The sequence below is a fragment of the Suricata suricatta genome, chromosome 2, assembly GCF_006229205.1.
Source record: "Suricata suricatta isolate VVHF042 chromosome 2, meerkat_22Aug2017_6uvM2_HiC, whole genome shotgun sequence".
NCBI lineage: Eukaryota > Metazoa > Chordata > Mammalia > Carnivora > Herpestidae > Suricata > Suricata suricatta.
The window spans coordinates 132,406,576-132,429,364 of NC_043701.1; the positions used below are offsets into that span (position 1 = coordinate 132,406,576).

General features: G+C 54.1%; 1 protein-coding gene across 4 annotated transcripts in view; it reads left to right on the forward strand.

Annotated features, from left to right (window-relative positions):
- Nucleotides 1-22,693, forward strand: part of PALD1 (phosphatase domain containing paladin 1) — a 68,242-nt gene extending 45,549 nt beyond the window's left edge. For all 4 annotated transcript variants that reach the window (XM_029931827.1, XM_029931826.1, XM_029931824.1 and 1 more), the window contains exons 16-20: nucleotides 84-224; nucleotides 421-492; nucleotides 2,400-2,540; nucleotides 19,039-19,194; nucleotides 21,022-22,693. In XM_029931827.1, the coding sequence (XP_029787687.1) occupies nucleotides 84-224; nucleotides 421-492; nucleotides 2,400-2,540; nucleotides 19,039-19,194; nucleotides 21,022-21,171 (660 nt within the window). In that variant the 3' untranslated portion in view covers nucleotides 21,172-22,693. The remainder of the gene's footprint in view (nucleotides 1-83; nucleotides 225-420; nucleotides 493-2,399; nucleotides 2,541-19,038; nucleotides 19,195-21,021) is intronic.
- The last annotated feature ends 96 nt before the right edge of the window (nucleotides 22,694-22,789 follow it).

Below are 22,789 nucleotides of genomic sequence, written 5' to 3' on the forward strand. Positions count from 1 at the left end.
CAGGTTGCCGTGTGGAGGGGGCGGGCCATGTAGGGTGTCTGCAGCCGGGACACCGCCTAGTAGCCGCTGGTCTCCCCACCCAGGATTTTGACCGACTGCTCGAGGCTCTGCAGGCTGCCCTTGCCAAGGACGCGGGCACTGGCTTTGTGTTCAGCTGCCTCAGCGGCCAGGGCCGGACCACGACCGCCATGGTGGTGGCCGTGCTTGCCTTCTGGCACATCCAAGTAAGTGTGGCCTGTCACGTGTGGATAGGGCAGGGTGGCAGCACCAGGAGCATGTCGGGGAGCCTAGATGGTGCGTGGCGTGGTCTTGGGCAGAGGGTCTGTGGGGGCTGGCAGCGCCCCCGGCAAGGGGTCCTCGCAGGGGGAGGGCGTGGCCTGGACAGAGGTGCTCCCTGTCCTAGCGGTTGTCCTCCCTCAGGGCTTCCCCGAGGTGGGCGAGGAGGAGCTCGTGAGTGTGCCTGATGCCAAGTTCACCAAGGGCGAATTCGAGGTGAGCATGCCCCAAGGGGCCCCTGGGGGTGCCTGGGCCAGGGGAGAGGGCACATGTCACTGGCAGGCCCGGGATCTTCACAGCTCCTCTGAATACGTCACCGTCTTCACCTCGTCGTCTCTGTGCTCCCCTGCTCCCATTTCGCAGTGAGCAAACAAAGCACAGGTCTGCTTGGCTCTGGGCCCTGGCCCATGGCAACTGGAGAAGAGGGCGGTCCGTCTAGCCTGGCCCTGCCGCTGGCTGCTCTGCCCTCAGGGAGGCCTCTGGCCACCATCTTGTGTGGGTGACACCGACGACTGCCTCACAGGCACCTGGGACCCAGCCGTGGCTGGTGACCTCAGTGTGGGGCCAGGGCCTGTCCTGCACCACCCCCATTTCCATCGAGGGCACCGGACCAAACCACTGACATTTCCAATTTAGTCACCCCTGTATTGTGCCCCTGCTACATGTCATCATCTCAGACACCCTGCAAGTAGGCGGCTGTGTCCCTATCTTCCAGATGGGAACGTGCAGCTCAGAGCTGGCATGTGGCTCTCTGGCATTGGTGCTTTGGCTGGTGATCCTGCCTAGTCGACTCTTCCCTTGCTGTCCCTGCCGCCCCTGGCACCCTGGCCTCCGCGTACTCCCTCAGACTTGTCAAGCTCACTCAGCTTCTTGGCCTTTGCATATGCTGTTCCCTCTCCTGAAACTCCTCTTTTCCTTCCCCTCAATGACTCACTGATTCTTCAATTTTTGTTTTTTTTAATTGTGGTAAAATATGCGTACTGCCTTACTTACCATATTAACCCTTCATAAGCGTGCACTTCCGTGCCATCGAGTAGCCTCAGGTTGTCACACAACCATTGCCACCATGCACCTCCAGAACGTTTTCTAAATTGCAACCTGACCATGCCTGTGAAACAGTAACTCCCCAGTCCACCCTCTCCCCAGCCCCTGGGGACCGCTGTTCTACGTGCTCTCTCTACACATTTCACTGTTCTACACACCTCATATAGGTAGGATCGTACAGAATGTGTCCTTTTGCGTCTGGTCTATTTCACATAGCCCACTATGATGTCCTCAAGGTTCGTCCGCGTTGAGTGTCATTAGAATTTCACTCCTTTTTAAGGCTGGGCAGTGTTCCGTTGTATACACCGACCACACTTTGTTCCTCAGGTCGTCTGTTGGTGGACAGGTTATTTTCACCTTCTGGCTGTTGTGAGTGATGCTGCCATAAACAGGGCAGGACAACTATCTGTTCAAATACCTGCTTGCACTTTTAGAAGGAGAATTGCCGGATCCTATGGCAACCTGTTTCATTTATGAACCACGGCCATATCGTTTTCCATAGCACTGGCACCATTTTACATTTCCACCAGCGAAGCACCAGAGGTGTCATTTCCCCACATGTGTTGTTTTCTGTTCTGATAGCCACCCTAGTGGGTGTGAAGTGGCATCTCACTGTGGTTTTGAGTTGTGTTTCCCTAATGATGAGCATCCTTCCATGTGCTTATTGGCCGCCTGCCCATTTTTGATTTGGTTCATGTAGTTGTTGCGTTATGGGAATTTTTAAATATATTCTGGATATCAATCCCTTATCAGATACGTGATTTGTAAATATTTCCTTTCTTTCTGTTGGTTGCCCTTTTACACTGTTGATAGCGTCCTTTCTTTTGCTGCCTTTGCTTCTGATATCATATCTAACAAGTCATTGCCAAATGCAACATTTTAAAGCTTTCCTCTGTATTTTCTTCTGAGGGTCTCATGGTTTTAGCTCTTTCTTTAGGTCTCTGATCTGTTTTGAGTTAAATTTGCATGTGAATATCCAATTTTCCTGTTTTTTGAAAACAGGCCTGGAGGTGTGGGGAGCCTAGGGCTAGGGGCCCCACCTGCCCCCTGTGGTTTTCTCAGTGCCCCTCTGGCCCCAGGTGGTGATGAAGGTGGTGCAGCTGCTGCCTGCTGGGCACCGCGTGAAGAAGGAGGTGGATGCGGCGCTGGACACAGTCAGTGAGACCATGACGCCCATGCACTACCACCTGCGGGAAATCATCATCTGCACCTACCGCCAGGTGAGCCGCCCCGACCCGGGGTCCTTCCCATGTGCAGGCCCGGGTTGTGTTCGACTGGGTGTCAGGTGGCTAGGGATCGTGGGGGACCCTCCTCAGTTCTTAGGTACTTCATTGCCTTCTGGAAGTGAGCTGTGAAATGCTCATCCTGGCTTGACTCTGGAGTGCTGGGTGCCCAGCACTGGCGATATGCAGAGTATTTAGCAGCTGCCGCAGCCCTGGGACCAGTCAGGGGTGTGGCCGGTCAGAGCGAACACCCTATCCTAGACCAGGGGTGCCAGGGGTTAAGCCTTCAGAGTCTGGGTGGTGGGGGGCCCCGAGGGTCTCGGGCAGGGGTCAGGTTGGTAGATGGGGCCACTCCAAGGTCTTGGCAGGTGGGCACATAACCACCGGCAGGGAAGCCGTTCGGCATTTCAGCAGCTGATGCTGCACGACTGTCTACTCAGGACTGTGTGTCTGTGCTGCCCGGGGCTGGGCCCAGATTGACCCGCTCAGTTAAAAATTGTGTTTGAATAACTCTTTGAATTATAAAAATTAAAAGGTTGGGGCGCCTAGGTGGCTCAGGTGGTTGAGTGTCTGACTTTAGCTCAGGTCATGATCTCGCAGTTCGTGGGTTCTAACCCCATGTTGGGCTGTGTGCTGACAGCTCAGAGCCTGGAGCCTGCTCCAGCTTCTGTGTCTCCCTCTCTCTCTGCCCCTCCCTTGCTCATGCTCTGTCTCTCTCTCTCTCTTTCAAAAATGAATAAATGTTAAAAATTTTAAAAACATTTAAAAGGTTGGGAGGCCTGGTGGCTCAGTCAGTTAAGCATCTGACTTTTGATTTCGGCTCAGGTCATGATCTTACAGTCATAAGCATGTGATGCTGGGCAGGTAGCCTGCTTAAGGATTCTCCCTCTCTCTATTTCTCTCTTTCTCTCTGTCTCTCCCCTCTCCCACCCCTTCTCTGTACATGCATGTGTGTGCACTCTCTCAAAAAAATAATAAAATATTTCCATAAAAGTACACCTCTTATTAAAAATCCAGGATTTTAGCCTATTTAGAAAAAATGTGCCTTTCAGTTAGTTGTCTGTAGGGCTCTGTCATATACAGCCTTCCTGGCCCAGTCATATGACTTGACATTACCTTTTGGTAACTGGGCTCACCCACCCCAATTCCAGGAGGATGGGGATCCCTGAACCCCATCAGGGCTTCCTGGTAGGAATGGGTGGATCGGGAGCAGAAGGGAGACATAGAGTCATTCCCCAATATGGCCACCAGGTGGCCTTAGTGAGCTGGGCCTGGGCCAAACTCAAAAGGCTGAAGAGCAGGTCTTTACTCTCTTAATCTAGTCTTTTTCACCCTGGTAGCACATAGTTTCACAGAAGAGCTTTAAAACGTGCCCATGCAAGTTCTCTCCCTCGAGAGTCTGATTTAGTAGGTCTGCTTGGGGGGCCAGGAAGTCGGTCTTTTTTTTTTTTTTTTAAGTTCCCTCGATGATTGTCATACAGAGTCAAGGTTGAGAACCACATAGTCTAGCCAGAAGTCCCCAACTCGAGTGAGGTTCAGGATCCCCTGGAAAAACGCATGCTGCTGAGCTTTTGTGCTGAGTTTCCTGTTCCATAGGTCTGGATGTCTGGCCAGCTCTTAGATGATGCTGATCCTCTTGACCGGTGTCAAGGGTTGGTAGGGTGGTGGTGGTAGGGTTCTGCTGCAATAGTGTCTCACCCTCTTGCCTCTCTTTAATAAAAGCTTTATTGAGCTATAATTCACATACCATGCAATCCAGTTAGTTAAAGTGGGAGATTCAGTGGCTTTTAGGACATTCACAGAGCTGTGTAGCTATCGCCACAGCCAGATTTAGGACATTTTCATTACCCTAAAAAGAAACTTCATACCCCAGTTCTCCCCCCGGCTCCCAGCCCTAGGCAATGGTCAGTCTACTTTCTGGCTCTGCAGATTTGCCTATTCTGGACAATTCATAAAAAAGGAATCGCACAATATGTGTTCTGTTGTGACCGGCTTCTGTCACTGAGCGCAGTGCTTTCAAGTGTCATCCATGTTGTGGTGTGGATCACTACTCCGTTTCTTTTTAGGATTACACTCCGTCGTGTGGCTACATTGCCCTTTGTTAATCCGTCCATCAGTTGATAGACGTTCAGGTTGTTTCCACGTTTTGGCTATTAGGAACATAATGCTGCTTGCACGGTCACGTTCAAGGTTTCAGGTGAACATGCTGCACCCCTGGGAGTGGACCTGCTGGGCCACGTGCTGATTCCCTGTGTAAGGTTTTGAGGAGATGCCGTTTTCCTGAGTGGCTGCACCACTTCACATTCCTCCTAGCAGCGCGGGAAGGTTCCGACTCTCCGTATCTCGCTCACAGTGGTCATGATCATTTTCATGTGCAGCCTTCCTACTCCTGTGTAGTGACATTTCATCATGCTTTTGGTTCGCATAATCTTTTGACTAATAATGTTGAACATCTTTCCATGAACTTACTGGCCATTTGTCTAGCTTCCTTTTAAAACAATATTTTTTTGTACTTGGTTTTATTTTTTTTTAATAGTTTGTCAAATTGGTTTCCATATAACACTCAAGGCTTCTCCCCACAAGTGCACCCCCTCCATGACCATCACCCCCTTCCCCCCTCCCCCTCCCACTTCAGCCCTCGGTTCGTTTTCAGTATTCAATAGTCTATCATGATTTGTGTCCCTCTCTCTCCCCAACTCTCTTAATGTTTATTTTTGAGACAGAGAGAGACAGAGAGAGAGAGAGACAGAGCCAGTGCATGAGCAGGTGAGGGGCAGAGAGAGAGAGAGGGGGGAGGGGGCAGAGGATCTGAAGCAGGCTCCACACCGACAGCAGAGAGCCCGATGTGGGGCTCGAACTCACGAGCTGTGAGATCATGACCTGAGCCGAAGGCAGGTGCTTAACTGACTGAGCCACCCAGGCGCCCCCATTTGTCTATCTTATTTAAAGAACTGTCTCTTCAGATCCTTTGCCTAGTTAAACATTTTTTTGTCTTTATTGTTGAGTTACAGAAGGTCTTTATTAATTCCAGATACAAGTCTGAAAAATTGCAGAATTTTTCTCCAGTGACTGGGATTGAAATTCTTTAGGTTGTCTTCACTTTCTTGATGCTGTCCTTTGATGCATGGAAATTTTACATTTTGACTTATCTATTCTGTTGTTGTTGCTCTGTGGTTTTGGTGTCTAATCAGAGGTCATGAAGATTTACCTCTAGGAGGCAAATAGTTTTTTCTAAGAGTTGTATAGCTTAACTCTTACATTTAGTCTTTGATCCATCTTGAGTTAATTTTCATATATGGCATATGAGTTAGGGGTCCAGTTTCATTCTTTTGCGTGTAGATAATCCACTTGTCCCAGTACATGTGTTGAAAAGACAATCCTTTCCCTGTTGAGTTGCGTTGACCCCCCTGAAGAAATCCATTGACTGAAAGTGTGGGGGCTTACTTCTGAACCTCCAGTCCTATTCCATCGATCTGTTTGTCTATTCTGCACCAGCACCCCCTGTCCTAATTACTATAGTGTTGTAGTGAATTTTGAAATTAGGAAATGAGTTCTCCAACTATGAATTTCTTTTTCAGATTTTTTTTTTTTTTTTTTGGCTAAGGACCTACTGTTGGTCCTTCGCATTTCCATATGGATTTTAGGATTAGAGCTGAGATTTTGGTAGGGATCGCATCGCACATGACGGTGATTTGGGGCAGTATTGCCATCTGAACAACACTCTTTTGTTTCATGAACATGACATGTCTTCCTGTTTATTTAGGTCTTTGCTTTTTTACATGATGTGTGACAGTTTCCAGATTATAAGTTTTACGCTTCTCATGTTGAGTTCATTCGTAAGGAGTTTACTGCTTTCGTTCTATCGTAGATAGAATTGATTTCTCAATTTCATTTTTCGTTTGTTCATTGTTACCATATAGAAATACAGTTGATATTTGTATATAAATACTTTTAATATTACTTTCTAAATGTTTGTTTATTTTGAGAGACAGTGGGGGGTGGACCGGGAGGGAGAGAATCCCAAGCAGACTCCACACTGTCAGCACAGAGCCCAACATGGGCCTCAATCCCACAAACCCTGAGATCATGACCTGAACCAAAATCAAGAGTTGGATGCCTAACCGACTGAGCCACCCAGGTGCCCTGACATGTGTACATTGATCTGCCTTACAACCTTGCTAACCTCATTCATTAGTTTTAATGCTTTTTTAGTGAATTCTTAGAGTTTTCTCTAAGTAAAACATAGTTTTACTTCCTTTTTTCAAAAAGTTTATTTATTTATTAAGAGAAAGAAAGAGAGAAAATGAGCATAGGGGAGGGGCAGAGAGAGAGGGAAAAAGAGAATCCCAAGTAGGCTCTGTGCTGTCGGCCTGGGGCCCGACTTGGGGTCAGAACCCCTGAACCGCGAGATCCTGACCTGAGCTGACATCAAGAGTCGGACGCTCAACTAACTGAGCCACCCAGGGGCCCCTACTTCTTCCTTTCTAATTCGGATGGCTTTTATTTACTTTTCTTGTTTAATTGGCCTGGTGGATTCTCCAGCAGAATGTTAATCAAAGTAGCTGGAGCTGACATCCCTGTCCCGTTCCTGACCCTAGGGGGAGCGCTTTCAGCCTTTCGCACTACGTGTGCTGTTAGCTGTGGCCTCTCCGTAGATACTCTTGTCAGCTTGAGAAAGTTCCCTCCATTCTTAGTTATGCTGAGTGTTTGTTTTCCCCTGTGAGGAAGCATTGAATACCGTCAGGTGCTTTTCCCGTGTCTGTTGAAATAATGATATCGTTTTTGCTCTTTATTCTATTGATATGGTGTATTACTGTAACTGCATTTTAATTGGATTTTGGGTGTTAAACCAGCCTTGCACTCCTAGGATAAATCCGACTTGGTCATGATGTGTATTTTTTTATGTGGCCAGATTTGGTTTGTTGAGGATTTTTGCATCTGATTTGTAAGAGATACTGATCCGTAGTTTTCTTTTTCCTGTGATGTCTTTGTTTGGTTTGGCATTAGGGCGATGCTGGCCTTGTGGAATGTCACTGTCTCACTTTTGCAGAGGAGACTGGAACCTAGACAGGAGAGAGGCCATCATAAGAGCGTTCGGCAGCTCAGGCGGCCCCAACAAAATACCACAGACCACATGGCCTAAGCAACAGAAACTTATTTTCTCACAGTATGTGGGCTGGAAAGCCCAGGATGAGGGTTCTGACCGATTTGGTTTCTAGCGAGTGCTCTCATGCTGCATGCATATGGCCGCCTTCGCCTCATGTCCCCTCGTGGCCTTTCCCTGGAGCCTGTATGTGGACAGATAGCGGGGAGTGAGGGAGAGAGGAAAGCGGCCCTCTGGTACCTTTTCTCATAAGGACACTAACCTTAGAGGTCCCGGAACTGTGGGTAGAGAATAAAAAAGGAGCCAAAGGCAACCTGAATGCCAGTTTTAAAAAAGAGAAGGACTTTTCTAAGGTTGCCAGTGTATGACCTTGTTGAATATATCCATTTTCAAGAAAGGAAGGAAGGAAAGAAGCAAAACCGTATAATGTGGTTTGCATTTCATAAAGGATAGGATATTTCAGTACTGGAAAAATAGAATGGACATTATTTTCTTGAACAGGCTTGGGTTTCTATATTCCTGTGGACCTGTGACACCGGTTATGGACCCAGATTTGGGAATCATAGCTTTGGGCGACCAGGCCCCTATGTCCTTTAGTCAGAAAGGCAGAGCGCCTCCTTCAAGGTCCCTGCACTTGACCTGGCCTGGCTGCACCCAGAGCACGTGTCCTGCCTGAGGTCAGGCTGGTCTGAGCTGCCCTGGCTGCCTCAAGATTAGAGGGGGCATCTGGCCCATTCTGCGCATGCGTGTGGGCATGTGGGCTCTGGAATGGAGTGCATTAAGGAAGCGGGTTAGACGGTTCTAGGCTGACTGGCAGAAGGAATGTGGATGTGGGAGTGGGAGGGCTTGGGTTCCGACAGCCCCTCTGACCGCCCATGTCCTGCCCCCACCAGGCTGCACCAGTACTGCTTCCTGGCAGGGCTGTGGCACCAGCACAGGAAGTGTTCAGCTAAGGGAGGGCTCTGAGGACTCTGCAGGGCCGGAGTGTCCTGTGACATTCCTGGAGCTTCAAAGTCCCATGCAGACCCTCCGATTTTCGTGCTAATGGACTTACAGAGCATCTATCTCCTCTGTTGACGGATGAGCTAGAGTGCGGGTTGTCCAGGGTCCCATGTGAGTTAGCACAGCGGGGATGAGACACAAAAATCCTCACTTCTGCCCCCAAGCCCCTCTCCTGACCGTGCCACCCTTCACCCGAGGGTCCACACGCCTCAGTTCTTGAGCCTTCAGAAAGGCGGCTGCTTCCTCTACCCTTTCCTTCTGGTGGACTGACTCCTCTAGAGATGGGCAGGTGTATCTCACCCCTGGTACCTGGCTGTTTCTTTAAATTTATTTTTAACGTTTATTAACTTTTGAGAAACAGAGTGTGAGTAGGGGAGGGGCAAAGATAAGGGGAGACACAGAATCCAAAGCAGGCTCCAGGCTCTGAGCTGTCAGCACAGAGCCCGATGTGGGGCTGGAACCCACGAACCGTGAGATCATGACCTGAGCTGAAATTGGATGCTTAACTGACCCAGTCACCTAGGCACCTCAAGTACCTGTCTGCTTATTTAAACAGCTTGTTTGTTGTTATAAAGACATTGTTAGGGGTGCCTGGGTGGCTGAGTCAGTTGAGCATCCGGCTTCAGCTCAGGTCATGATCTTGCGGTTTGTGGGTTTGAGCCCCGCATCAGGCTCTGTGCTGACAGGTAGCTCAGAACCTGGAGCCTATCTTTAGATTCTGTGTTTCCCTCTCTCTCTGACCCTCCCCTGCTCACGCTCTCTCTCTTTCTCTCTCAAAAATAAATAAAACATTAAAAAATTATAAAAAGAGACATTGTTAGACCAGTGTCAGTTCACAGACACTTTATCCTGTTTGCTGAAGAGTCTTACATCATCCTAGTTAATGTCCACAGAGTCTGCAGACTGGAAGCGCCGAGTGTCACCTGTTGTCCTCATAGAGATGGCCTGTCAGCTTGCCCCCTGTTGTCCCCTGGGCGGGTGATGGCACATCAAAGGTCATGGTGCGTGTTAGTGTGTGGTACTCTTTCGTCGGTGCAGACAGTGTCTGAAGGCTGGTGCTTAGAAGGAGGACTACAGACGGAGTCAAAAGGACAGACCTTATTTTTCTTTTAATTATTTTGGAGAATTTCAAACAGAGAATTTCAAAATAGGGAGAGTGACTTCTTGAACCCTTGTGCGCCCACCTCCTGGCTTCAGGGATTATCAGTCAGGGCTAGTTTTTGTTCATCTAAAGCCCACCTAGTCCCTGGCACCCCCTGCCCACCCACTTCCCCCCAGATTATTTTGAAGCAGGTCCCAGACCTCCTGTTCCTTCCTCTGTCAATATTTCTGCCCCTTAAGGCAGAGGGGTCTTTTTTAAAAAGGTCATTATTGGGGCGCCTGGGTGGCTCAGTCAGTTGAGCGTCTGACTTTGGCTCAGGTCATGATCTCACAGTTTGTGGGTTCAAGCTCCGCTCAGGCTCTGTGCTGACAGCTAGCTCAGAGCCTGGAGCCTGTCTTTGGATCTTGTGACTCCTTCTCTCTCTGACCCTCCCCTACTCACGCTGTCTCTCTCTCTCAAAAATAAAAACATTAAGAAACAATTAAAAAAATAAATAAAAAGGTCATTATCAGCCATTATCATACTTAAAACCACAGTAATTTATTACCATCCAACACCTGGTCAGTGTTTAGATTTTCTCACCTGGTCTCAAAGAGCCTGTTTGCATTGGACCAGGATTCCAACAAGAGCCACAGCTCACCTCTGGCTGATGTGGCCCGTGGAATCTAGAAGCCCTCTGCCTGCCTTTCTTCTCCTGAAGTGTATCTGCTGAGGTAACCGGCTGGCTCACCGGGCATTCCGCAGTCTGGACCTTGCTCAGTGCACCCCCGGTTCGCTGGGCCACATCGCAGCTCCCATGTGCCTGTCCATGGGGAGAGTCAGGGGCTCGATCAGATTCGGCTTGGTTTGGCCGCAGTGTCCCAGGCTGCTGTGTGCCACCACATGGGTTCAGAAGGCCGGTGGTCTCTTCTGTGACGCAGCAGCTGCTGCGGCTTGTCTCCTGCCCTCTTTGTATCATTGAGGGTTTGCAAAATGGCGATACGCTGGCTCTCTCGATCCCTCTCCACTGATTAACTGCAGTACTTCCGGAAAGATACTCGGCCGGGGCACAGCGGCGGCAGGCCCGGGGGCTGCTTTTTCACTTGACTTGCTCCCGTTCAAAAAAGGTTGGGAGGGGCTTCTCTAAAGCCGAGGGGAAGGCTCCTGGGTTCGGTGAGCCCTGCAGATGGACCTGAAGTCGGTGATGAGGGTCTTGGTGACCTAGGTGAGCTGGGAGAAGGAAGACAGAGGGGCTCCTGGCGGAGGCTGGGAGTTGCCAGAGGCCAGTGGTGGAGGCCAGGGTACCCAGCCCCAATGCGTCCCAACTGGGAAGCAGCGTGGGAGGTGTCCCCAACAGCCGGGGTGCTCCTGGCTCAGTCCTTGCTCTGCACCTGTGCCTGATGAAGGGCAGGCTGTAACAGTGCCTCCATTTTGCATGTGTGGAAGGGGGGCACTGGGCTTACCCAAGAACCCACAGCCGGCAGATGGCAGGAGGAGAGAGGCCCAGACCCACTCCCAGATCATGTCCACTCCATTGTGCCACACCGCTTTCCTGGTCCAAGGGGGCAGCTGCACCTCCCTCCCCCCTCAAGCCCTGCTGTGGGGGAAAACAAGACCTAGAAGCCATGATCCCGGCCCTTGCATCCCCAGCCTGAGAAGGCTGGAGGACAGGGGCATATCCCAGCCTCGGGTCCCACGTACAGAGAGGGGATGGGACCAAGCCTGCACACACATTTTCCACGGAGACAGGCCTTCCCTTGTGTGACGGTCTTGGCCACTCTCTCTGCCTGGGCCCGACTCGGGCCGCCTGGCCTCTGTGGGTTGCAGCCCAGTAATCGATGCCTCCTTGGCATTCTCTAGAGTGTTACTGAGAGTGGGTCAGGGCCTGATCAGTCCTGTGTGTGTAAGGGGGCCAGAATGCTGAGGGCTTTTAGAAAACCACCTCAAAAGGGAAAAAGAAAGAGAAAGCTCTTTGAACTAAGCCACTTCTTGAGGTTTCTTTTGATAGAGGTCAGTAGGCTGGGCCCTAGCTGAGAGAATCCAAGATGGCCACCAGCCCACAGTGGTGACAGCAGCTGGTGAATTAGTTGTTTCCTGCTGGGCCAGGAAAGGGAAAATATTTGTGACAGAAACCAAGGTCAGGGCTCCTGGAGGAAGTCCTGCTAGAATCATTAATGCCAGGGGGCCTTTTCCTTCGCCTTGGCTGGTGACGTTAGTTCTTAGTGTTCTGTATTTAAATCAGTCTAATGTGTCTCCCTTCTGTCCCTTCAGAAAGAGTTTGAAGAAAAGCTGAGATAAAAGCCACACAAAGAGAAAGAAAACTGTCCTTTGGGCTCAAGTTGAGATTTATTTTATAAAGACCATAGCCCTTTAACTCTGAGCAGGGCTTTTTGAGTTCTCTCAGAACTTACTTTTTTTCTCCTTGGTCCTTAGAGCAGCTGGTAAGGAGATGACAGTGGGTTTTAAGAGGCCCATTTTACAGAGGAAGACACTGAGGCTTAATGACACTGGGACCAGCTTGAGGCAGGACCAGAACTTGTTATCCCAACTCCTCCACCTGTGTTCGTTTCCTTCTGGATGGCCATGACCCAGGGAGCAGTTTTATCATGGTGGGAAGAGGGGAGGCCGGCAAGGAAGTCCCCAGGCCATCCCACATGGGCCAGCCTGGGTTGGCGCAGAGTTGCCAAGAGGTCAGAGATCCGGCCCAGTGCCCCCAGAGATGAAGGTTATTATCTTAAAAAGAATGTAGAGTGAGACTGTTCTCGCTCCGAGCCCCAAGTGGGGTCTCTCTCAGTCTCTCCAGGACTCTGGCTTGGCCAAGGCCATTCCCTGGGGACCTCATTCCAGTGGGCAGTGTGTCTCCAGGGCCGGAGGCTCCCTGGAATGCTGCGCGCTGTCACATAAATTAGGACGGAGGGAAGGGTTGCTTCCCGAGGCTCTTTCACAGCTGAAACAAGAGCCAGGGCGTCATCCAGCAGCCACCAGAATGGGGAGGTGAGCACGCGTCTGTGCGCGCACACCCGTGTGTTTGTACCCGAGCGCGTGCATGTGTATGTGCATGCGCGTGCGCATGTGCGCACTGGCTCAGTGACTGAGACGTCGCTTGCTTTCCCTTCCTCCCCGCTGTGTGGCCGGGCTGGAACGGGTTGCACCCTGCAGGGGCCTTTCCTGGTTTCTGCAGCCCCTGTGGTGTGCCAGGCTTGTTTCTAAGGGGGCCCCAGGGGGCTTGGAACTTGCGGTGGTTTGGGAGGGTGCAGACCTCAGCCGCACCTACTCCGCGTCCACGAGACCCTGTCTCTGGGTGCCCGGCTGTCATTGTTAGGGTTGTGGTTGTCACCGGGGCTCGTCCCTCCTCTGCTGTGCAGGGGCTCAGCGTCGCCTGTCTAGTGAGCAGATGGGTGGGCCGAGGTTGTATAAGTCCTTGTGTGATAAAATGGGAAAACTCGCCCGCCTTTTTACACCTTCGTGTTCTTTGTCCACACTGCTGGTCTGCCAGGAGAGGGCAGTCTTCTCTAGCGACCGAAGGAGCCCTGGGTGTGGGTCATAAACGCTGAGTTCTAGCCTGGGCTCTGCTAGCAGCTCCCTGCACACCCTTGGCCACATTGCTTTGGGCCTCTCCTGTTCCATCTGTCTGGGGTCGCTATTGCTTGCCCTACCTGCCCTGAAGGGGGGTGCTAGCATCAGCCAAGGTACAAGGTGAGGTGGCAGTGGGTGTGCAGGGTGTGGGGGGATAGTGGGGCTGGGACACCTGGTCAGCTCACCAGGCTGTGTGCAGGGCAGTGGGCTCCCAAGGGCTGGGACCGTGCTTGGCCCTGAAGCGAGGAGCCTGGACTGGAGGCGAACAATGTTTGTTAAATGAATAACACACAGAGAAGCCCGTGGTGCCAGGTTAGTCCCTTCCTGCTTTGAAAGTACCAAACAGGATGTGTTTTTGGGGTTCCTGGTCTATGGGCTGAGGGCCATTTTCTACTTCTTGGGACTGGGTACAGAAAGCATCCTGTGCTTGAGCACCTAGGACAGGCCTGAGGACAGTTTGCAGGGACTCGTAGAAAGCCCCTGGAAGCAGCTGGCACTGATTGCTTGAGGGCCAGTGTCTGACCAGGCGTGGGTGGTGGTGAATGATGGGGTCCAGGCTCTGGGACCTTGTCCTGTAGAGACTAACCAGCTCCGAGGGCTGCCCGTTCCCTGCCCAGCCTGGACCCCAGCTTACCTGGGCAGCAGAGGCCACTGGGCCATACTGGTTCCAGCTGAGTGGGTCTGGAAGACGGCAGTAGGGACCCTCCAGGAAGGGTGTTGTCTGGCCTGGACTGACTCGGGCCCTGAGCCTGGCCCCACTTGTGTCTCTTGTTTCCCTTCTTGGGCTCTGTTTGCCCAGCAGCCTATGCTGTGTCCGGCTCTCTGGGTCTGGCATGTCAATTCATCTCTTTGATTATAGTCTCCCCGTCTGGAAAGCGGAGGATTGATCTAGGTAACCCCGGAGAGTCTGTGATTTGGGGCTTAATAAACATGGAAGATAGAACTGTTAGCTAGGCACTGACTTGGCACGGATTTACTGTATACCTCCCAAGCGCCAGGCACTGTGCTAGTCCTGGACATATGTCAGATCAGGGACGCTCCTCCCCTGGTGGACCCCATACCCTATGAGGGAGACACACAAGGAACAGTATACGAGTCAAAGTCATGTTGTGTCAGGTGGCAGTACATCTGTGGGCAGTACATGTGTGCTGTTTAACAGAGGGTCTGGCTCTGGAAAGGACTTGAAAAGGTGGCATTTACTCAGAGACCTGAGGGGCAAATGGGGGAGTCATGCTAACATCCAGACAGAGGGATACAGCAAGTGCAAAGGCCCTGAGGTGGGGGCTTCCTGGTGTGTTTGAGGGGCCAGGAGGAGGAGCAGGGAGGGGCACAGAGAAGGTCAGAGGTTACACGAGCAGGGGGCAGGCCAGGTGGGGCCTGGTCTGGGATTGCAGGGATGATTACGCAGACATGGGTTTCTGCTCTGAGTGCCAGTGGGGGCCTGTGCAGGGGGTTGAGCAGAGGAGCCGACTTAACATTCTAGCAGGGTCACTCTGGTGCTGTGTTGAGAATAGGCCACAGGAATGGGCGGGACGGTGACCAGGCAGGCTTGAGGTGGTGAGAGATGAGCTTCCCCTGGGAGTGTTTGAAGTACAGAGGGTGGTTGAAGCACCCTGACTAGTTGGATGTAGGGATGAGAAAGGGCAAAGTTGGGGAGGCATGCCGGGCTTTGGGCTGAGCAGCGGGAACAATGGGCATTAAGATGGGCAGACACGTGGGTGGGCAGGTTTGCAGAGAGCTCGGGAGGGTCACCTGGGACACGCTCTGAGTTTGAGGAGCCAGATCAATGCCCATCTGGAGCCCACGAGCAGAGGTGGCTCGTCCAAGTCTGGATCCTGGGGGTGGAGGTGCATATGTGGGGTCCCCAGTGCCCTGCCTGGGATCCCGATTCCAGATGGCGTTGGGAATGTGAGATGGGCTGGGGAGTCCGTGCTCACCCACCAACCCTGTGCCTGCTTTGCACCCAGTCTGAGCCCTGACACTGACCTTCAGGGTGGTGGGGAGGAGGGAAGATGGGAGCCCGCTTATAATCTGGTGCCTGCCCCAGGCTTGTCTTCAGGTCTGATCATTCTTTGGGGAGCAGAGAAGGCCTAGGAGGGGCTGGAGCACCCAGAGCAGGCTTCAGGAGAGCCAGGGCTTGGTCTGGGCCCGAAGGGACGAGGGGAGCAGGGCCAGGCCTGGTGGAGGGGAAGGGCTTTCTGGCGGGAGGAAGGCGGTGGGTGAAGGTGTGGAGGCAAAGGTGAGGCAGGGTGTGGTTGAGCTTGACTGTGGCCAAAGGGCAGAGGGTGGTTAGAGAGCTGAGCGGGGTGTTTTGAATTCACGTCCCAGCTGGGAGGTCTGGCGAGGGGCAGTACGTAGCTTTGCCCAGCCTCATCTGCACCATGGGATGGCCCTCTTCCTTCACGGGGTTGCTAGGAGGGCGTCTTGGGATCTAACAGTGAGCTCTGTGTGTGACAGCTTACCTGGCGTGTGACGTGCAGTGGGCCCCAGACACACCTGGTGAGGGACATCAGCCCTGCCTCTGTGGGCCTCTCCCACGTGGCCCAGCAAAGAGCAGGGCTTGAGGAGAGCCACCGCCTGCCACGCCGGGCCCAGGCTGGAGAGAGCTGCAGTGCCCAGCACCCTGGCTACCTTTCCCAGGCCCCTCTATTTTAGGGCTCCAGGCCCAGTGGATGAGAAAGCCTGGTCCACCACAGCTAATGACAGCCTGGCTGGCCGGGCCATTTAAAAACAGCACCACTATTTTTATTGACTGGAGGAGGCTGGCCTCGCCTCCTCCCTGGATGGTGCCAACATGGGGTGATTTTAAGGAAACCAGGGCCCTGATAGGAAGATGGGTCATTGTCCCAAATCACAGCCTGTGATCGCGCAGGAATAGCCCACAGCACCTCCTGGGGGATGTCACGTATCACCTTTACTCGTAGGCCGAATTTAGAGATAATTGTGTGTCCAGGAGCAACAGCCTCTGTCCCCACGGGAGCAGCTTGGAGAGGATAGGGCTGGTGTGGCTGTGCCCACGGGCCAAGCCAGAGCCTTGAGCTTTTCATGCCGGCAGGATGTTTCCTTTGAGCTCAGGGCCTGAAGGTAGTTTAAAACGGTTCCTGCCTGGTGGGTCTGCGGGTGACTTCCTCTCCGCCTTTTCTAAGAAAGAGTTCAGTAGCCTCCAGGGAAGGAGACCAGGAGGGCAGTGGAAGGGGTGGGTGGTGAGTGCCCAGTGCAGTGCAGCACGGAGTGCCCACCTTTAGGGGAAGGCGGATGCTGGTGTATTGGCCGTACTTTGTATCTAGGTAAAATCTTTTTTTGGTCTACTTCCTAATTTCTAAGCAAAATCGCATTTTTTTTTTTTTGAGCACCTGGTTGGTTGATCCTTAAAACAGGAGGCACCTGCCTTACCCTGTTCCATTCATCCTCCTACAGTAGCCCTGGGGTCATTTTCACCCTTACGTCCCCCGGAAGTCTTCAGTGGCCCCTTTGTCCATAGGATCTGGGCCCTGGCCTTCCCTGTAACCCCCTCCCCTGTCAGTCTGCCTTGGACACACCTCACTTTCTGACCCCTTCCCCCCACCCCCCCACCCCGGGCACCTTCCTGCCCTGCTTTTTCCTAACCCACTTCTAATATCATCACCTTTATTTTTTTTTTAAGTTTATTTATTTTGAGAGAGATGGAGAGCCAGTGGGGGAAGGGCAGAGAAAGGGGACAGAGGATCTGAAGCAGGCTTCAGGCTCTGAGCTGTCAGCACCAAGCCCAACGAGAAGCTCAAACTCACAAACTGTGAGATCGTGACCTGAGCCGAAGTTGGACCTTAACGAATTGAGCCACTGGGGTGTCTTTGTGATGCCCGTCCTCATGCAACCCCCTGCCCTGCCTCAATCCCCTGACCCGGCTGCTCTGGATGCTCTGCGGGTGTCCTCTGCCCCCCACCCCCCAGACCTGAGTGTCTCTGCAGGTGGGGCCTGTGCTCGAGTCATCTTCCTGTTGCAGCCCTCTCTGCTTCCCCGAACCTTACATGCCTGAGTGGTCCCGCCTCCAGAATCATGGGGGCTGATCATTTAAATGGCAGAACTGGGACCAGAGCCCTGTGACGTCCCCCCAGGGAGTCAGAACGGTGCTTGTGGGCCCTCCTGGCTCTGGGGCCCCATCCACTGCCCACCCTCCATCCCTGCCCCATTGCTAGGGCCCTGGGGCTCCATCCGTATGGTGTGGGAGGGCTGGCTGTGCCAATTACCATCCACTCGCTCCACCCTGGGAAGGCTGTTACCTGAGGCAGAAGTCGGGGGTAGGGGAGCTCAGGCCCTGCAAACAGTCCCACCCCAGCTGTGGGTCATGTCATGTCTGGGGCGGGGTCCCCCCCTGGGGCCTTCCTGCAGCGGCCGGAGGAGAAGCACTGGGCTGAGGTGTGTCCGTGTGAGAAGGCTTCCAGCTGTGGCCCAGCTGTTGGGAGCCCCTGGGCTGGCTGCGCCCCCTCCCGCCAATGTTCCTGGCATCCCAGGGAACAGGCTTGGCAATACCTCTTCTTCCTGGAGCACAGAGAGCTGCTTCGGGCCCTGGGTGGAGGCCTGGAGGGCGTGGGGTGAAAGGGTGGGAGAAGTGTTCCTTCTCTAGGCTCCCCCTCCAGGCTGGGCTGTATCCGTGGCAGGTCAGGGGAACAACTCAGGCTTGGTGGCAGGGATGCTGTCCAGCGGGGGAGCTGACTCTGTATGTCTTGGGGTGCCCACTGATGCCCACCTGAGAAAGCCTCGAGAGGACCCCACTTAAGTCCCCTTCCTCCTGAGCATTAGCTGCCTGTGAGTCTTCTGCCAATAGGCCACACCTACCCCCAAACCTTCGGTGGCTCTCTTGTGCTAAAGCCATGGTGCTACACCCTGGCCACAGAGTCTCACCGAAGGAGCTTCTCATAACCCTGCTGGGTCGACTACTGGGCTCTCGTCTGATCGATCTGGGTGGAGGCCCAGGCATCTGCATGTCAGGTGGATACTGGGCTGGACTAGGGGGTGGGCTTCCATACTTCTTGCTTCAGCTCCCCCTCGTGTCCCCTCACACCCTTGTTCCAGCCAGGCCAGCCCCTTCTGGTGTTTGCCCTCTCCACCACCCGGCCCAGCCCAATCCCACGCTCTCTGGGAAGCCCATCTTTACTTATGTGGCTGTCCCTTCTCTCCCCAGCACGTCACCTGGTACTGTTCTCCTAGCAGGTGCTCAGGATGCCTCGTTAAACAGACTGCTGTCCCTCTGCCTCACGCACACACGGCTCTTTCGTCCCTCAGCCGCTGTATCTCTTGATGATCCCAAGCCCTGGTGGCCTTTCTGGGATCTGTCCTGGCCTTGGGGAAGGTAGGGCCATGGCCGAGGGCTGTATTCACCCCCTTCTGCCTCTGTTCCTGAACCACTTCAGAAATGGGCAAAGAAGTCAGTGGGGGACCAGTTGGGGATGGGGGCCAAGAAAGGGGTCCCCCTCCCAGGCGGCAATCCATTCACCTGCCTGTGAGCAGCTGGCGGCCACAGAGCCTGGGCCACAGGGGTGTGGCGGTGTCGGGGGTGAGGCCCTGTGGCATCCATAGTCAAAGCCCCGACGGCTTAGCCTTGCCGTGTTGGTCTCTGCTGTAACCATGGCGGTGCCCTTGGCCTCACTGGCTGAATCCCTTCCTCCTGTCCCAGCGCTGGTGCCGAGGGCGGTAGGCGTGTGAGCGGGTGGAGCGTGCGGGGCGTCTGACTCCCACCCTTTGCCACGTTCCAGGCCAGAGCAGCCAAGTCGGAGCCGGAGGCACAGAGGCTGCAGCTCCGGAGCCTGCAGTACCTGGAGCGCTACATTTACCTGGTGCTCTTCAACGCCTACCTCCACCTGGAGAAGGCCGACTCCTGGCAGAGGCCTTTCAGTGCCTGGATGCGGCAGGTGAGACTCGGGAGGCCAAGGCTGCCCTTCAGGCCCCCGCGCTTGGCAGGAAGTGGGAGAAAGCTGGAGGAGTGAGTGCGTGAGGAGGACGGAGAGCAGATGTGTGGGGGACCCTGTGCGTCCCCGAGACTGCCATTCCCCGGGTGCTTCATGCTCTTTCCTGGGTTCTCCCCTCACCTGTGCCCTGTGACAGGCAAGATGGTGGCCTGGCCCCTGCCACCTTTCCACTGTGGCCTCGGGCCAGGTGACCCCTCTACCCAGTAGATGCATCTGATACTGTTATTGGCACCTCAGAGCGTTGTGTGGGGGATTCCATGAGATACTCCTGGTGCCATTTGGTAGGCCCTGGGTAGGCAGGTCTGCCTTATGTGGCCACTCTTAAGTCTCCCATTGCACAGAGGAGGAGACCGAGCACAGGCAGGGTAAGTACCTTGTTCACTGTCAGCAGCAGGGCCAGCTGGTTAGCTGCAAAAAGCCCACCGTGTCGGGCCTGAGACCCTGCCCTCTCATTCCATCTCTTAGCCTCCAGTTCTTCTAGTTCTTCCTCTGGCTTGGCTGTTTTAGGGGCAGAGCCGCTGCCTTGGCACCTCTAGGTCAGGAGAGAGGCCTCCTTCCCCCACTTGGCAAAGCCGCGTGTCTTTACCCTGGTCTCTCCTGACCTTGCCGGCCTGTCCTGATAGTTCTAATCTGGACTCAAGGCTGGAGTCAGCCCCACTGGGGCAGGTGGGCGGGAGAGTGGGAGCTGGTGACCCAACCAGAGTGGGCATAGGAAGGGCACCGGGGCTCGGGCAGGAATGCGGGTGAGGTCAGAGCTGCAGAGAGACCATGGCGGTGCCTGCTGGCTGCCAGCTGGTTGTGCTGAAGACAAGCCTTAAGGGAGGTCCTTGGGCAGATGACTGTTGAGTCAGGGGACCTGATGGGGTTGGATCACACTGAGGCCACATCAGGGCCACCCTCCTGAGCAGGCCTGGGCTCAGCTTTCCCTCTGGACCCTTTGGTGGGATGGATGGGGGTAGTGGGGGACCTCAGATACCTCTGCTTGGGTTCTTCTTGGAAAGTAGAAATTGGGGGAGCCAAGGGCTGGGCAAGAACTTGATCCCTTCCCCAGCTGACCCTAGGTGTGTCAAGGAAGGAGAGAACTGGTCCAGTCCGGAGTGTGGGCTCCAGCCTCTGGGGCCCAGTCCCTCCCTTCTGGGGATGAATGGAGGTGGGGGGAGGGGTGCCTGGGGACCTTAGGTCTGAGTGGAGCCTGCATCCTCCCCGCCTCCAAGGATGGCAGAGAGGGAAGGGGGCTAGTTGTTGAGTGAGTTGAGTCTAGTGCCAGGCTCTGGGGCGCTGGGCAGCCGGGCTGCACAGAGAATGTCTCAGGAGTCCCCAGCCCACCTGCCTGCCCTGAGGCCTGTGATGGGCCTGTCTGTTTCATGGCCCGAATGCACAGCCAAAGGGCTCTTCCCAGCTCCTGTCTCCTCGCTGCCTTCTGTGACCCTGAGCATCTCAGCGGGAGCATCAGGGCTGTGTGTGCACAGGGGACCTGGGCTTCTGCATGGCTCTCTGTTCCCTTATTGTCTGCTGGGCACTCTCTCTGCTTCCGTAGCCTTCCATCGCCATCCTGGGAGGCAGAGACCATGTCCCTGTTATAAGGGAGCTGAAGCTCAGAGCAGTCACTGGCAGTCAAAACACAAACGTGTTCAGGTCATTGAGCTGGCGGAAGGCAGACTCACCTGTGTGTTTTGGAGCCCAGCGCGGGGAGGCAGGTGGAGTGATGTGGCAGGGGGCAGGGTGACCTATTCCCTGGGACCGCTGGCCCCATCTCGCTGTCTTCCCCAGGTGGCATCGAAGGCCGGAGTCTATGAGATCCTCAATGAGCTGGGCTTCCCCGAGCTGGAGAGTGCGAGAGACCCTCCCTTCTCCAGGCTGCGCTGCCGGTGGCAGGAGCAGAGCCACCTTGAGCCCTCTGCTGCTGGAGACTTCCTGTAGGAGGTTGCCTCCCACCCCCGTGTGTCCTTCCCACGGGGCTCCACGCAGGCTGGCAGTGCTCCAGGCACTCCTCCCTGGGAGTGGTCCTGAGCAACCCATTCCCCAGCTTCCCACAGAGACTGCAGTGGGGCTGGGACCCCTTTTTAAAAAGAGGTTTTCGTAGGACAGTTAGCACACAGTTACACTTGTAAACCACAGGTGCATGGGCCCAGCGTGTGCCTTGTGGACCGAAGATGGCTTCCAAGGAGCTCAGGCCCCAAGCAGCCACCAAACGAAGCCACATTCCACTTCCACGCAGGCGCCTTCCTGTCCCGCTTTGGAGTGGTCCTGACAGCCTCAGGTGCAGAGTTGGTTTCCTTCTCTTGATTTCTCTTGCTGCTCCCCACTTGGCTTCTCCCCTCTTGCTGCCTGAGCACGGCCCTGGGGCCCCTGGCTCCCCAGGGAGTGGACGGGGCTCTGGTGGACAGGTCACTTTAATGATGGCTTCATCCAGTTCCCTGGCCTCTCGTGCCCCTTCTGCTTCCTTCCCCTTGTCCATCTCCTGGGGCTGGCAAGACGTGAGGGTCTCCAAGGAGATGGAAGAGAGGAGTCCCCTCAGGAGGAAAGAGCTTCTAGAAGGTGGATACAACCCCCGGAAGAGGCCTCTCCATTTCCCCAGAAGCCAGGGCAGGAAGGGCTGAGGAAGTCAAATCTCCCAGCAATGGGTCCCTCTGTACTTCTTCCCTGCGCTCGCGGCCCGGGTGGCCCCAGTCCCCATCTGCTGCAGCAGGGCCCCCGAGGACTGCTGGGGGACCCCGAGAGAACAGTGAAGTGGGCTAAGGAGGGTGTGAGGGCTCTCCTGGGTCACAGGCCGTTGGAGCCAAGGACCCCCGAGCTTCCCTCCAGAAGGAACAGAAGACGCGGAGGGCTGGTGAGTGGGAGACCTCGGGAGCAGCTGTGTCCTGACAGTGGGAAGGCTGCTGGAGGGGTGGAAGGGCGCAGCCCTGGGGAGTGAGTCTGGCTCTTCCTCTGGGGACCCCTGTCTGCTGAAGCCCAGGGGCCAGCGGCGTGGGGCTGCCCACGGGGCCCGGAGCCCTCCCTGGCTGGGCCTGTGCGCTTCTGTGGGAAAGCAGGTAGATGTGTCTCTGTTCCCATCTACCTGGCATTGGAAAGTATTGGGCCGTCTTGGCTGAAATCTGCGGAACTACTGTATGTCCCTTCCCTCCCTTTTCAGATCTGCCGGTTTTGTTTATTTTTGCATATATTAGAGGGTTTTGATTTCTTTGCAGACCAGGTCTAGAGGAGGGGTCAGAGCTCAGGCTGAACATAGAGGGATCCTTTGAGTTTTCATGGTTGGCCCTGACTTTCAGCTGTGCTGGGACCACTGGCCGGTCCCTGTGCCTCTCTGCCTCGGTTTCCCATTTGTAAAATGGGAGAATAATACTTGCCTACCTACCTCACAGGGGTGTTGTGAGGACTCATTTGTGACCTTTTTTTTTGTACATAGCTTTTGAGCATTAAAAATAGCTAAATGTGAAATGTCTAAATGTCTAAATGATGTCTGTAGTGTGGGGCACATGTTACAGACCTGATACAGCTGTGGTGGGTGAGCAAGGTGAGTGGAAAACACCAGCCCTTA